Source organism: Anabas testudineus, chromosome 10 (genome assembly GCF_900324465.2).
Source record: "Anabas testudineus chromosome 10, fAnaTes1.2, whole genome shotgun sequence".
In the NCBI taxonomy this organism is placed as follows: domain Eukaryota; kingdom Metazoa; phylum Chordata; class Actinopteri; order Anabantiformes; family Anabantidae; genus Anabas; species Anabas testudineus.
The window spans coordinates 17,487,981-17,504,992 of NC_046619.1; the positions used below are offsets into that span (position 1 = coordinate 17,487,981).

General features: G+C 38.1%; 1 protein-coding gene and 1 long non-coding RNA gene across 2 annotated transcripts; one reads left to right on the forward strand and one right to left on the reverse strand.

Annotated features, from left to right (window-relative positions):
- Positions 1 to 613: 613 nt before the first annotated feature.
- On the reverse strand, positions 614 to 14,814 carry LOC113160521 (signal-regulatory protein beta-2-like). Its single transcript, XM_026357819.1, has 7 exons — positions 14,739 to 14,814; positions 14,375 to 14,440; positions 2,607 to 2,933; positions 2,059 to 2,397; positions 1,828 to 1,953; positions 1,420 to 1,481; positions 614 to 1,322 (listed from the first exon to the last, which is right to left on the reverse strand). Exons 1-7 carry the CDS (start codon positions 14,743 to 14,745, stop codon positions 1,200 to 1,202), a joined length of 1,050 nt encoding a protein of 349 aa, XP_026213604.1. The 5' UTR covers positions 14,746 to 14,814; the 3' UTR covers positions 614 to 1,199.
- LOC113160529 lies at positions 12,405 to 13,085 on the forward strand. Its single transcript, XR_003298697.1, has 3 exons — positions 12,405 to 12,498; positions 12,803 to 12,873; positions 12,952 to 13,085. It is a non-coding gene; the product is annotated as an uncharacterized LOC113160529 (long non-coding RNA).
- Positions 14,815 to 17,012: the final 2,198 nt, after the last annotated feature.

Consider the following 17,012-nt stretch of genomic DNA (forward strand, 5'->3'; position numbering starts at 1 on the left):
CAGTTCTCATTCTTCTGTGTTTGGGCAATTGGCAAGTCAATGACTGCTACTCTCTGAATACATGTGTGGGTCAAAGCAGCTTATTAGCCCAATATATTCCAATAGTTTTTTTAATCCTATTTCCCCTAAAAAAGTAAATATACCTCTGAACCAATTTTACTCCCAAACAAGCTTTATCCTTCATGTAAATATAACATTTTGATTTTAAGTTTTGATTAAACATAGGGCATTCTTAAATATGTTGTGCTGTTTCTGACTACAGCAGTAACAACATCTTAGTTTGTTATGTTTGTTCATTAAATCCAGTGTTCTCTCATGTCTAGTGTGTCTGTACTTTCTTAAATGTGAAATCTGGATTTCAGGTCATTTGGCAAATTATTTTTGATTCACTTTATTGAAATAGAGCCAAATCACAACAACACTCATCTTGATGCAATGAATTGTGTGTAAAACATACCCAACTATATAGAACTGCACAGAAAGACATCAAAAATGATGCATTCAAAATGTAATGTAAAAGTATACAGTATATAATACAGTATAAAATACAATAGTATATATTTCTTAAGAAAGATGAAATTATTAAAGTAAAACGAGATATGCAACATGCATGAACAAAGACAGCGGAGAGCAAAGGAGTAGAATGTATCCCGTTCTACATTTATCCACTCTAGAAACCACAAGTAAATGGTAAATGGTAAATGGTCTGCACTTATATACCGCTTTTCTACCTAGCTGGTACTTAAAGCGCAAGTAGAGAGAACAAAGTGTTCTGGTGGGAAAATATGGAACTATGAGGTCTTTAAGATATGGTGGAGCTTCATTATTAAGTGCTTTATATGTGGTAAAAAAACTAAACTCTATTCTGGATTTTACAGGGAACCACTGGAGAGAATGTTGGCTGCAGCATTCCTAGGGATTTCTATTATGTATGACGTAAAGGAGATATCCTGGTCAAAGATTCCTTCCTGCTTATTCACTTTTTAATCATTCTAGACAAAGCGAAGCATGAAACACACACTGCAGTGAAACAAACATAATTTGATAAGGGTACTTGATGTAACCACATTAATATCGAGCTTATCTCATTCATCGTTCTACTGTATCTCACACAGCACAGGGTTGCATCAGTTTGATACTGAACTACTTTACTGTTTACAGTAAAATGTGATGATAACATAAAATGCTCTATATTTTCATCAGCATTTCACTTGTGAATACACACTTTCTTCTGTCTTCATCTCTTTCTTCTTCCTTCCTCTTGTGTCTTTCCCTCCAGAGAAGCGTAACGCAGCATAGTGCAGATCATGTCCAGCTTCAGCCTGTGCAGCAAATAAAACTCTTGTTATTTAGTTATGTTGTTGCTGTTGAGAATCATCTTAATAGAAACAACAAATGTGATTTGGTATCTTCACTTACAGTATCTTTTACTGTTTGGTTTGAGTTGCCATGTGTTGCTTGTGAAGAGGCACTTTCTATTCCTAATGATCAATAACAATATGAATATTTTTAGTGCTTAATCTGACATTTCATTAAAGATTTCAGCTGGTGGTTTTATATTTGTAAATGATAAATCACATTTTAATCAAAATTGTACTTCTAAATATACATTATTGACATTGTGTAACAGCAAAGATAAAGTTTAAAAAACAGTAGAGTAAAGCGAGAGATTTAAAATGTACTATAAATGTTTGTTGATAAGTTGATTTATTGTCATTTTTTTAAAATAACAGACTAGTTTTTATTTCAGTGATGTTTGTCTTTTTTTTTACATCTACTATAAATCATTAAAGTCATAAAATGATTGATTAAATAAGCAGCACCTACCTTTCAACAGTTTACACGCTGGTCTTGAAGTTCGGCAACAGATGAAAACAATATTTCCGATTACAGAAGTGATCAAACAGACTATTAATATCACCAATGCAATAAATGGAGGATTTCTTTTTTGGTCTAGAAAATAAAGGAAGAAAATTAGTGTTTTTTGACAGAAAATCAGTGATGATGTTATTAACATTATTTTGTTTTTCACCTGTAGGATTAAACATAAAATCTTACCGATTTGCAGATTTGTTCCATTTCCAAATAAAATCTGTCCACATGTGGCCACAGCACAGTAATAAGTCCCAGCATCAGAGGAGCTGACGGTCTTAGAGAAGTGATAAACACAGCTCTTCACAGAGTCAGGTCTCTTCTCACATTCATCATTTCTGCCAGTGTAGATGATTTCTGGATGAGATTTATCTGATCCAGCTCTGAACCAGTACACACTGTGATCTCCTGGACACGTCTTGTTGTCAAAGTTCGAGAGGACTGAACACTGGAGAGTCACTGAGTCTCCTGGACGGACTGGATCAGAGACTGTCTGAACAACAGTTGATGTCCTCTCACTGTTTCCTGAGTATTAAAAACTGTGTTATAGGTCTGGGATTTCCATTCACAACTTCAAAGCTTGAACATATACTGTGTAGTTCAGTGTATGATGTCCTCTCACTGTTTCCTATAAATATAGGTGTTACAGGTAAAAAGGCTGTATTTTGTTTGGAAACATTAACAAAATGAGTGATTTACTTGATTCCAAACCACTGCAGAAACTACATAATTACCTTTTACTGACAAATACATCCCAGTCCAAGTCGTATTAGTCCAGTCCACAAGTGCACAGTGATACATTCCCTCATCTTCATGAATCGTCCTCAGAATCGTCAGATTGCTTATATGCTCACTGTGTTTTACTTCCAGTCTTAAGTTAGAAAACCCAGGCGCATACTGCGGGTTTGAAAATTTCTTCAGTGTTGCAATTAATTTTAGCTCATCCCCGGCACTCTGCTTGTACCAGAAGAGCTGTCTACTCTTCAAACCCTCATCAGGTAAAAAACATGTGAAGGTCACAGGTTTGTCAAGTTGCACTGTGATCACTGGAACCAGTGAAGCTAGAAAAGAAAATTAAAATGCTTTTACATAAAAGATTCATGAGAAAGATCCCTTTGTATATGAATTGAATTCTGAGAGAAATAAAGGAAATAATAAAATATCACTTACATCCACGGTGAAGAACAAGCAGTGTAACCCACAACACGAGCATTTTGGCATTGTGTCTTAATGGGAGAGTTTTTGGTATTTCAGTAAGTGAAGGCGGTGAGATGAGTGTGATAGGTCAGACGTCAAATGCATCTGATTGGTTACCACTGAACAGATTTCATAGAAACAGAAAAAGTGTACTTCCTGTCACACTGGTGTCATCCTGGTCTTTGTCTGCTTCTGTTAACAATGTGTAGATGATCCACTTGTAACTTTTGACTCTTAACTATTCTTTATATGTTTTACTGGAACTATGAGCAACAATTGACATGGTTGTTACTGCTAGTTGTTGCATTTACTGCAATTAAAAATCTGAAATGCATCTAATCCTGAAACTTAAAGGAAAGATTCACTGACTGGTTTAGCATCTTTCTGTAGAATTCAAACATTATCAACTGTTCATCTGCGGCTTTGCTGCCCCTACAGTCTTTGTGTTGTTATATTGACTACACGTCTTGAGATGAGGCACTTTGTAATTATTATGTCATGGATCTTGTTATTGGTTAACATTAGTATAGAACATATAAGATGGTTGTTCAACATGCAGTGCGATCAAATGACCTGCAGGTTTGTTAAAGTGGAAAAACACCAGGCTATGTTTCAGCCGTGACAGAGTATCCTTCCACAGGCTGGACTCTTCTATTTCACACTTTTAAAAATAAACTTAGAACAATTAATAAAATACTTCCTGTCACTCTTCTTTTAGTGCCTTTCCAGCTGGTGGAGCTGTACGCAACTAGATGCCCATTGTTTGTAGCGTGGCAGTCTGAACAGGATTTCCACTGAGCTTAACATGAACTAAATACCAAACTAACAGTAGCACTGCACAGTTGTGCTCACAGACATCACACCATCATCTTCTCTTTCGGCTTTTCCCATCAGGGGTCGCCACAGCAAATCCTCCTTTTCCACCTCACTCTATCATGGACATCTTCTACCCTCACACCAGCCAACCTCATGTCCTTTGTTAACACATCCATATATCTCCTCCTTGGTCATCCTCTTGCCCTCCTGCCTGGCAGCTCCATCTCCAACATCCTTCCTAAGGAGAACCTCAACATCTTGATCTCTGCTACCGTCTCTAACCCATAGAGCACAGCTGGTCTTACCACTGTCTTGTACACCTTTCCTTTGAGTCTTGCTGACACTCTTCTGTCGCACTCCTAACACTTTCATCCACTCGCTCTATCCCACCTATTTTATTAATTAAAGTGTTTTAGAGCATTTTCATTGATTGTAATTTTTTTTAAGGACAAATAACTGAAGTGCTGGTCAGACATGGTGGAGCGCAGCAGACTGCAACAGGGGAGGGAGGCTTCACCTGCTTTCTCCATCTACAGCAGTTTGTAGAAGAACTGTGTGCTGCTGTACAACAGGCCCACAGCCCCCACTGCAGTGTTAAGGATCCACATTTTAAGTAAAACTGTTGTGCTCAGAAACACAGAGCAGCAACATAAATGAGATGACAACACCATGAGTATGAGCACTTTGATCGTTGCAGACAGTGGACACACCTCTGCAGAGGAACCTGTGTACCTCTTTCTGCAGGAAGCATGGTATAGCCTTGATCATGCGTTCATCCACACAGCTTCAAAAGACTGGCAGAAATAGCTCAGTGAAGCTGCTGTTTCACTGAGCTGCAGACCGGATAGCCTGAACCCTGTCCACTACCACATGAACACCTCCATGCTGTTGTACAAGTGAGGGTGATCAGTGTACTGCTACTATTGTGCTTTGTTATGTTGCTGAATATATGACTGTGTAGTTTGCAAAGTTCACTCTAACTTCACTCTTTCATGTGATTGCAATTAATTCAGTTTTTTCATTCATGGTTTTAAAAACTAATTATTCTTTTCTCTCCACTTGTCAGAGATTTAAGTTCCCTATTTGCTACTATTGCCCTGTTGCTATTAAACATAGTTTTTCATTCTACATCTTAAAGGTAAGGTCACGATAATCACATTTATTGGGATAGAGGGAAGGTAATAAGACCCAATGGAGATCTGGAACAGGGCCAATTGAAGGTAGATTTACCAAATTAATACTCTTTTTGAAAAGGTCCCAAACTAGTGTGTGGGCTCCATGCTGATGCTCCTTTAAGCTACCTTAAGAGGTAGTATCAAAGATGGGATGGTTTCACTCTGACATCTGTGTCAAAGACCCAAGTTTTCAAAGTTCAAGTTTCCTAGTTTTCACAGGAAGGCAGTGGTCAGAAGCGATGATCGCTAAACGTCACATTAAACATAACAATGCTGATATCGGGGTGCTAGTATCTGGGTAAAACATTAGAGCAGCTTTAGGGCGGCTTTTTAAATTCAGAGTCCCAAAAAAGGGCTAATGTCACAGCTCTTTGACTTTGAAAGTTCTGAACTGTTCTTCTGAGATGCAGGATTATATGCATTGCGGTCATTTATAGCGGTAAATGTGCAGAAAATTTCACCTTGTAATGTTTATAGTAGCATAGTTTTGTTTCGACTATAACAACTATCCAGCTACACCTTTTTCACAAGCACATGATCAGTTTTTATCTCCACCCCTCATGCCGAGTAAGACATTTAGATCAAAAGAGATACCTAAAGTCATACACGTTTTTTTTTTTTTTTTTTAATTTATGTCACCAGTATGCAGGAAACGATGTCTGTGAAGCTCACAATTTCTAGGGAAGGATCTCCAGACCCCAACTCTCTAGTTTTGAGATATGTCCTATTTTCTAGATCTAAAGCTTGACAAGCATGAGGCTATATGCTTCACAAAGACCCTGATGACAGGAAGTGCACTTTTGAATGTATTCTGTGATAACCAATCAGCTGCCTCTCACAGTCTGACCTATCACCATCATCTTACCTCCTTCAGTTATACAATCAACGAGAAGTCTCCAAATAAAGACAGTGTCAGCATGATCGTGTTGTGGGTTACATTGCTTCTCCTCCAACAAGGATGTAAGTGATTTATAATTTAAGTATCTGCATGAAAATGTGTGATAATTTGTTTTAATGTTCAAACTATTCTGTGTCTTTATTTATTTCAGATTCACTTGTTCCTGTGATCACGGTTCAAGTTGATGAACCTGTGACCTTCACATGTGTTTTACCTGATGAAGATTTGAGCCGTACAGAAGTCTACTGGTACAAGCAGAGTGCTGGGGATAATCTAAAATTAATTGTGACAGTGATGAAAAATATAAATCCTGTGTATAGCTCAGGCTTTTCTGACTCACGATTTGAAGAAAGACTTCATAAGAATATTAGCACCCTGACGATTTTGAGGACGACTGAAGAAGATGAAGGAATGTATCACTGTGCTGTTTTGGATTCTTGGACTCAGAATCATTGGAGTGGGACCTATTTGTCATTAAAAGGTAATTCGGTAATATTTCTGCAGGATACCAGGTCAAATCTTTATAGAGCCACAATGTTTAACAGTTCTATATTTATAGGAAACAGTGACAGGAGATCAAACTATACTGTTGTTCAGACAGTCTCTGATCCAGTTCGTCCAGGAGACTCAGTGACTCTCCAGTGTTCAGTCCTCTCTGACTCTGACAACAAGATGTGTCCAGGAGATCACAGTGTGTACTGGTTCAGAGCTGGATCAGATCAATCTCATCCAGAAATCATCTACACTGGTGGAAATAATGAATGTGAGAAGAGATCTGACGCTGTGAAGAGCTGTGTTTTCTCTAAGACCGTCAGCTCCTCTGATGCTGGGACTTATTACTGTGCTGTGGCCACATGTGGACAGATTTTATTTGGAGATGGAACAAACCTGCAAAGTGAAGGTAAATATATAGATATTCTCTTACTTGTGTTACGTCTGTATTTAAAATCATCTTACCAGGAGGCAACTTAAATCATAATTTACTTTTATTGTTTCTCTCTTTTGTTTATTTTTCAGGAGTCAACGTTTTTTCACAGACGACCAAGGCAGTTTATCTTCTGTCTGCTGCGTTGGCTCTGTGTGTTTTTGTTTTCATCTTCCTCATTTGTGCCATCAAGTGTGATTGTTCCAGTGGTAACAAAAGTCACTTATTCTTCTTTAGAATAAATGAAATATTATATTTAAACTAGTGCATGCTGATATTTATTTTTTATTTTTACAATCCAGCTGCTGTTGCTCAACAACAAAATCGTAGTGGTCACAGAAGTCAACAGGTAAAGTAGGACTTTATAACCTGTACATCATAAAAAACAGAAGTTGTGTTTTTACTTTTTGACTTTTCAACTTTATTATTTTATATATTTTCTCAGAGAGAAGAGGACACGTTGATGTATTCTGCTGTCATCTTCACTGTAAGGAAAACTGACAGTGTTGCCATGAAGAAGGGAAAAGCTGCAGAAACAGAGAGGATCTATGCTGCCGTAAAGGCTTTTGGTTTGAACTAGTGCGTTTACAAGTGGTTATATTGAATTAATCACGTATAAATATTTTGATTCCATGTTTACAAAGTCAAATCAATTTTGTCAACTAATCTTTGTCTGCTAGAATCAAATTTACCTTTGTTGCATTTAAAAAGTTTCTTTGCTGGTTTGTCAGTGTGCATTTTTAAACAATGGAACACATTAGAACTTTTTGTCCATAAATCTGTTGTATATGAATCTCGAAGTTTATTCATTTTGCTTTATTTTGTAGTTTTTAAATAAACATACAAGTTGTTTGTTAACATGATATACAGCCATCTATCAAAATATCATGCAAATACAAAAATAAAGTTTATCTGTATCTGAAAGATAAGTGTTGCTGCTGTTGTGGCCTGTCATTGTACAAAATGTGTGGATTGTTCTGGAGATTTTCCTGGAGAACATTTTCCTGAATTAGTGAAATCAGTCCAATCACACATGCAGATGAAGAAATATTGATGTTAGCTTTTGTTGTAACATGTTTTGCAGAGAGAGTAAATATGTGTTTCAGCAGTTGTGCTGTAATACCTGTGAAGACATGTTGCACTGTCACAGTTCAGATTTGGTTTAATCCAAAAGTGTACAGTTATACTGCTCATAGGTATTAAAATTCCCATATTCAAATCCTGTGGACAAGGACTCAAAGGCAAACAACCAGAACAGGTCAAGTCAAGAGGCTGCAGAGTCTGGAGCATACAGTGTGAAGAAAGACAATATGGCACAGAGAGTGTGGGGCAGAGGGAGCATATCTAACGTCTGTGGCCTGATTGTTGAGCAGCTAGGTGTGACTTAAAAGGCGGCAAATGAACAAAGTGAGAGCAGGGGACGAGCGACCAGACCTGACTTTAGTATGTGTGGCAGGAAGCAGAACAATTACTAAATATATTGCCCTCCTCTTCTGGTGTCCCTCCAGCTGATGGGGCCTTATGAGACCAACTAATTGAACTACGTCTAAAACAACATTTATAAAGTGACGATTCCATCGTGCTACGGCAGTTTTAGTGTCTGAACCCCGTTCACCATTTTCAGTGTCTGACAGATAGGAAACATGATAAAGATCTCAACAACAATGACAACTTCCCTTCACCCCAACCCCACCCCTCCAAATCATGAACCTACACACAATCACTCACACCACAGTCTGGTTCTTCAGCATACTCTGTATACTGTTAAATGTCACATGCTCAACACAACCTCAGAACAAAAGCTTCATCAGTGTCCAGCTACTGTCACCTGCTTTCTATCAGTATCTGTGAACATGTACTGTCACAGACACATTACCCTGCACACAGCCACTTCTTTACTACTTGAACTGTAAAGTCAGAAATGTTGCACCACCCTGCAACCCAGTAATTTGAGTGTATTGTGCACTGATCATCTACAACATTAAGAATGGTGGTTTTACTGTGGTGGTGGACGGAGATTAGCATGAGAAAACTTGAATGCTGACCACAATCAGATGTCAGGACACACAGCGCACTGCAGCTCGTAGCAAAGCCGCGTCACCCCTGTCCACCACAACATTAACACCTCCATGCTGTTGTACAAGTGTGGATGATGAGTGTTCTGCTACTATTACATTGCTCTGTTGCGTTGCTGAATATATGACAGTGTAGTTTGCTTAGTCTAGTCTCACTCTTCCATACGATTGCAATGTATTATTTATTTTCATTCACTGTTTTAGAACTTCTTCTTCTTCTCTTTCGGCTTTTCCCATCAGGGGTCGCCACAGTGAATCATCCTTTTCCACCTAACTCTATCATGAACATCTTCTACCCTAACATTAGCCAACCTCATGTCCTCTGTTATAACATCCATATATCTCCTCCTTGGCCGTCCTCTTGCCCTCCTGCCCGGCAGCTCCATCTCCAACATCCTTCTACCAATATACTCACTATCCCTCCTCTGCACATGTCCGAACCATCTCAGTCTGGCCTCTCTGACTTTGTCGCTAACTACAGGCAACGTGAGCCGTCCCTCTGATGTACTCGTTCCTTATTCTGTCTAACCTGGTCCCTCCTAAGGAGAACCTCAACATCTTCATCTCTGCTACCTCCATCTCAGCCTCTTGTCTCTGTCTCACTGCTACCGTCTCTAACCCATAGAGCAGAGCTGGTCTCACCACTGTCTTGTACACCTTTCCTTTGAGTCTTGCTGACACTCTTCTGTCACACAACACTCCTGACGCTGTCATCCCCCCGCTCCAACCTGCCTGCACTCTCCTCTTCACCTCTTTTCCACACTCCCCATCACACTGAACAAGTACTTAAACTCCTGTACCTTCTTCACCTCAGCCCCCTGTAACCTAACGCTTCTACCTTGATCCCTCTCGTTGAGACACATGTATTCTGTCTTACTACGACTGACCTTCATGCCTCTTCTTTCCAGAGCAAACCTCCACCTCTCTAGCTGTTCCTCCACCTGCTCTCTACTCTCACTGCAAATCACAATGTCATCTTCAAACATCATTGTCCAGGGAGATTCCTGTCTGACCTCATCTGTCAGCCTGTCCATCAGCATAGCAAACAAGAAGGGACTGAAAGCTGATCCTTGGTGTAGTCCCACCTCCACCTTGAACTCCTCTGTCTGACCTAAAACACATCTCACCACCGTCATACTTCTCTCATACATGTCCTGAACTACTCTGACGTACTTCTCTGCCACTCCCGACGACCTCATACAGTACCACAGCTCCTCCCTCGGCACCCTGTCATACGCCTTCTCTAAATCTACAAAGACACAATGCAGCTCCTTCTGACCATCTCTGAACTTTTCCATCAACATTCTCAAAGCAAAAATGGCATCAGTGGTGCTCTTACATGGTATGAAACCATACTGCTGCTCACAAATCTCCACCTACTTCCTAAGCCTGGCTTCCACTACTCTTTCCCACAGCTTCATTGTGTGGCTCATCAACTTTATTCCTCTATAGTTGCTGCAGTTCTGCGTGTCACCCTTGTTCTTAAAGATCGGAACCAGGCATCTTCTCACTCTCTAGAATCCTATTGAACAAACTGGTTAGAAACTCCACTGCTGTCTCTCCCACTTTCACACTCTCCAAGTTTAGAGACAATGTTCAAAGTTTTCACAGGAAGGCACTGGTCAGTTTTTGCTTGAAGCACATCAACTGTGTTTGAGTTCATTTTAAGTCTTATATGCGCAAAACTAACAAAAATTTGCCACGGTTCATCCACCAATAATGTTTTGAAAGTAATGTACATCCACTTTGTGTGTTACACGTAATGTTAAACATAACAAAGCTGATATCGGGGTGCTAGTATCTGTGTAAAACATTAGAGCAGCTTTAGGGCAGTGTTTTTTTTTAATTCAGAGTCCTAAAATTTGGAACTTCACTTTGAAACTTCTGAATTGTTCCCCTGAGATGCAGGATTACATGTATTTTGGACATTAATAGCGATAAATGTTCAGAACATTTCACCTAGTAATGGTGATCGTACAGTAGCTTAGTTTTGTTTCCACTCAGACAACTATCCAGCTACACCTTATTTACAAGCACATGATCAGTTTGTATCTCCACTTCCAATGCTGAGTGAGAAATTGAGATCAAAAGAAATACTCATGCAAACTCCTAAATTCATACACCTATTATTTATTTATTTTTCTTCCTTTAAAGTAACCAGAATGCAGGATACAATTTCTGGGGGGGGGGGGATCTCCGACCCCCTACTTTACTTTTGAGATATGTCCTATTTCTAGGTCTAAAGGTCGACAAGCACGGGGCTATATGCTTCACAAAGACCATGATGACACCACTATGACAGGAAGTGAATTTTTCAATGTATTCTGTGATAACCAATCAGCTGCCTCTCACAGTCTGACCTATCACCATCATCTTACCTCCTTCACTCATACAATCACCAAGAAGTCTCCAAATAAAGACAGTGTCAGCATGATCGTGTTCTGGGTTACATTGCTTCTCCTCCAAAAAGGATGTAAGTGATTTATTATTTAAACATCTGCATGAAAATGTGTGATAATTTATTTTAAAGTTCAAACAATTTTGTGTCTTTATTTATTTCAGATTCACTTGTTCCTGTGATCACGGTTCAAGTTGATGAACCTGTGACCTTCACATGCGTTTTACCTAATGATGATTTGAGACGTACAGAGCTCTACTGGTACAAGCAGAGTTCTGGGGATAATCTAAAATTAATTGTGACAGTGAAGAAAAATATAAATCCTGTGTATAGCTCAGGCTTTTCTGCCTCACGATTTAAAGAAAGACTTCATGAGAATATTAGCACTCTGACGATTTGGAGGACGACTGAAGAAGATGAAGGAATGTATCACTGTGCTGTTTTGGATTCTTGGACTCAGAATCATTGGAGTGGGACCTATTTGTCATTAAAAGGTAATTTGGTAATATTTCTGCAGTGTACCAGGTCAAATCTTTATAGAGCCAAAATTTTTAACAGTTTTATATTTCTAGGAAACAGTGAGAGGACATCAAACTATACTGTTGTTCAGACAGTCTCTGATCCAGTCCGTCCAGGAGACTCAGTGACTCTCCAGTGTTCAGTCCTCTCTGACTCTGACAACAAGACGTGTCCAGGAGATCACAGTGTGTACTGGTTCAGAGCTGGATCAGATCAATCTCATCCAGAAATCATCTACACTGGTGGAAATAATGAATGTGAGAAGAGATCTGACTCTGTGAAGAGCTGTGTTTATCGCTTCTCTAAGAACGTCAGCTCCTCTGATGCTGGGACTTATTACTGTGCTGTGGCCACATGTGGACAGATTTTATTTGGAGATGGAACAAACCTGCAAATCGGTAAGATTTTATGTTCACTAAAGGTAGTGATATTAAAAACAATTGAATGATATATTGACTTTCAGTCAATAGTATGTTCTGTAAGTATGTTCTTCTATTTTCTAGAACAAAATGCTAAGTCTGAATTTATTGCATTGGTGGCATTAATAGTCTGTTTGGCCATTTCTGTGATTGGAAATGTTGTTTTCATCTGTTACCGAAGTCCAGTGTGTGAACAATTTAAAGGTAAGAGTTTTTTTAGTCAATGAAAAAATATTAAAGCAATATGCAGCTTAAGCAAATGGGAGCACCAGTGTTCAAATCAGTCCCCTAAACCCTATGCAAACCTAAACCCCATGTTGTTGCATATAATAAGCAATAGAAGTATATGTCCAGCATTTTATTGAGGATACCTGAGAAACAACTGTTATTTTTTGTTTCACATGCACCAATGAAAGCTCAATTAAGGAGAGTTTTATATGTAGTTTAGTAATGTTTTCAATTAAAAATTAAAATATAACTATATTACCATATTTTCATTCATCATCAGGAAGAGAAAGTGACTCTTCACAATCAAGACATGATAATCCAGACAACACGAGCCGTCCAGTACATGACTTGGTAAGTCAAAAATATCAAATCACATTCGCTGTGCCCATTAACATCCAACATACCTACATAATGTTTTATTTGCTGCAGGCTGTCGATGGACATGATCTGAACTACGCTGCGTTACATTTTTCTGGAAGAAAAGGCACAAGAGGAAATAAGAAGAAAGAGTTGAAGACTGAAGAAATTGTATATTCTCAAGTTAAATACTGAATATGAATGTGTGTGGGTTTGTTAATATTTTAATCTGACTATGTGAATAAATAAAAGTGGTGGGTTCTTTTGTTGAGAGTGAACTTTTTAAGAAAAAATGCTAAAACCATTGCACATACACATGTCCTTACATTTGTATTATATTTTAACATAATGACTTAATTATATTATGTATATAAACTAATGCTCAGAAGTTTGCTCAAATTTCTTTGTTTTCTAAAGAACATAGTTTAATGCAATTCACAAACAATTTTATCAATTTCACAAACAATTAAAATGAATCAAAAGTTTTTTAACGAATGATCTAAAGATTTACATAGAGGCCTATTCTTAGCAATTATCAGTTTTCTCTTCATCAATCTCCTGGTATGACTGCTAGTTCATGTTAATGCAAATTGGTTGATGAGAAAACCTGTTTGCTATTGTGTTAAACAGCTGAGAACAGTTGTACCAATGGGGGAGACAAGGGAGCATGGCGTTTTTTAGGTTAGTTTAGTATCTGACTACTTAATGCCAGAATTTGCACTAACTACTCCCTTCAGAGAGCACCACAAACTGGCTCGGACGGGGACAGAAAAAGGAAGTGGGAGGCCTCAATGCACAACTGTGCAAGACGACAAATATCTGAGGGTGTGAAGACAAAGACGCACGGTCTCACAGGTCCTCATCTGGCAGCTACACTAAATAGTACACGTGAAACACCAGTGTCAGCAACAGCAATGAAGAAGAGACTTCAGGATGCTGGACTTCATGGCAGAATTGCCCAGAAAAAGCTGTATCTCAGACTGGTCAATAAAACAAAAGACTTACATGGGCTAAAGATCACAAATGTCGGATATTGGAAGTCTGGAAGAAGGTGTAGTGGACAAATGAGTTGAGTTTTGGGGTCTTTGGATGAAACACAAGAACATTTGTGAGCTGCAGATCATTGATTGACCATTAGTCAAGCATGTTGGAGACAGCGTGATGGTCTGGGGGTGCTGTGGAAGTGGTAAAATAGGACATCTGAAAAGAGTGGAAGGGACCTTATATAAGGAAATCTATTAAAATTGACATTTAGAATGCATAAGGTCTGCCAGGTTGTATTTGCTGCAAAAGGTGTAGGAAAAGTTTGGAGAGCAAGTTCATCATTTTCAGAATCATTACTTCTAACTCTGAAAATGTCAGCATGTCCTGTTCTTTTGCTGTATTCCCTATTCAGAGTAACTCCATCTGTGTTTGCTTGGAAAACAATAAAGCATGCAAGTGATCCCAAACCTATCCTACCTCATACGTAGCTAGTCCACCTGAGCCAAATTACCTCTACTGAGCACATGTTGAAGAATCCTTGAAGAAGTCCCTGAACCCACATGGTGTGTGATTGTGTCTGCCAAAATGATGAAAAATGTGAAATATATATTAATCTTGGGACAATAAGCAATATAAAATACATGGGTTTTAATAGGGCCATTAACTCACACCTAAACACATACAATATTATTAATTAACAACTTGAAATCGGAGGATGCTGTTTGCAAAGAGCGGGTGAGCATTCCAATAGATGTAAAAAAAAATCATGTTAAATTATGTCAGACCACCCATCTGGAGCTGGTGTTTTGTTGATCTCAGTCCATAAAGGTTAGAAGGCTCAACAATGTGTTCCAAGAACAACCCACCCTCTTTACCTGTCATCTCTTTCTTCTTCCTTCCTCTTCTGTCTTTCCCTCCAGAGAAGCGTAACGTAGCATGATGCAGATCATGTCCAGCTTCAGCCTGTGCAGCAAATCAAACTTATTTAGTTATGTCTTTGCTGTTGAGAATAATCTTAATAGAAACAACAAATGTGATTTGGTATCTTCACTTACAGTATCTTTTACTGGTTGGTAATAAATAACAATATGAATATTTTCAGTGCTTAATCTGCCATTTCATTAAAGATCTTCAGCTCATTGTTTTATATTTTTAAATGATAAATCACATTTTAATCAAAATTGTACTTCTCAACAGAAGTACAAGTTTAACAGAAAAGATAAAGTTTAAAAAACTGGAAGTAGAGCAAAGCAATCAAGAGATTTAAAATGTTCTATAAATGCTTGCTGATAAGTTAATTTATTGTACTTTTTTTTTTTTTTAAATAACACTAGATTTTTTTTTATCTCACTGATTCTCATCCTTTTTTACATCTACTATAAATCATTGAAGTCATAAAAGAATTGATTAAATAAGCAGCACCTACCTTTCAACAGTTTACACGCTGGTCTTGACTTGAATATTTCCGATTACAAATGACCAAAGAGACTATTAATATCACCAATGCAATAAATGGAGGATTTACTATTTGGTCAATATAACAAACGTAAAAATGCTTTGCATACTTTTGGATGGAAAATGACTAATCAGTGACGATGTTATTAACATTTTGTTTTTCATCTGTAGTATTGAACATAAAATCTTACCAATTTGCAGGTTTGTTCCATCTCCAAATAAAATCTTTCCACATGTGGCCACAGCACAGTAATAAGTCCCAGCATCAGTGGAGCTGACGGTCCTCCCATGTCTTTACAATCTGTCAAACTAATCAGTAAAAACTTCTCCTACTACCTAATGTTAGCTAACTTAGCTAACCTGCATGTAGGCCTCAAGCCTGATGCCGCATACATTTTATTACTAAACCAGTCCTCCTGTGCTAAGATACCTCATAATCTACACACATATCAGAGTTTACAGTTTAGTTGAAGCTTTCATCTCTGTACTTACCTTTTTTGCTCCAGTCTATCACCTTTTTGTCTTGACAAACCTCCACTGGGCAGATTTTCTAGCCTCTTTCTCTGTATAGATTTATTTCAGTATTAGACCATTTCTATAAGGAACTGCAAATTGCTTCTGACAACAACACACGATCTGGTCTTAGATTAGCTTTCAGTTATCTGTCAAGGAACTAGGAAATGATTTCCTAAATCTTCTCTAACTTGCCAGTCGCTCTCTCTTTGCCTTTAGCTGCCCTTGATTTTGCCTGTTCGGTTCTCATTCTTCTGTGTTTGGGCAATTGGCAAGTAAAGTCAATGACTGCTACTCTCTGAATACATGTGTGGGTCAAGGCAGCTTATTAGCCCAATATTTTCCAATAATTTGTATTAATCCTATTTCCCCTAAAAAAGTAAATATACCTCTGAACCAATTTTACTCCCAAACAAGCTTTATTTTATCCTCTTAATTATATGTTGTGCTGTTTCTGACTACTGCAGTAACAACATCTAAGTAAGTTATGTTTGTTCATTAAATCCAGTGTTCTCTCAAGTCTAATGTGTCCATACCTTTCTTAAATGTCAAATCTGGATTTCAGGTCATTTTGCACATTCATTTGATTCACTTTATTAAAATAGAGCCAAATCATAACAAAACTCATCTGGATGCACTTTAAGGTTCAATAACCAACAGACTTGTGTATGTAAAACATATTTATTTTTGATTATTTATGATTATTAAGTGCTATATAGGTGTGGAGAAGGGTTTTAAACTCTATTCTGTCAGCCCCAGAACCCCAAGGGTTCGATTCCCTGTTCTGCCTGGCTACTTGCTCAGGCGTCCTTGGACAAGACAGAAGCCCTGTTGTAACACTGACATGTACTGTCTGGCAGGCGTCGAACCACAATTTCACCATGGGGATCAATAAAGTATTTCATCGTCATTATCATTATCGGGTCATCCTATTAATGGTGAATTACAATAGTCCAGTCTGGAAGTAACAAATGTATGGACCAGTTTTTCAGCATCAATTCGAGATAGATGGAAGAAGATTTCTTCCTGATTATTCACTTTTTTAATCCCTTCTAGACAAGGCATAGCAAAGCATGAAACACACACTGCAGTAAAATAAACATAATTTGATAAGAAGAACTTAATATCATGCTTATCTCATTCATAGTTCTAATGTATCTTACACACTAAAGGGTCGCATC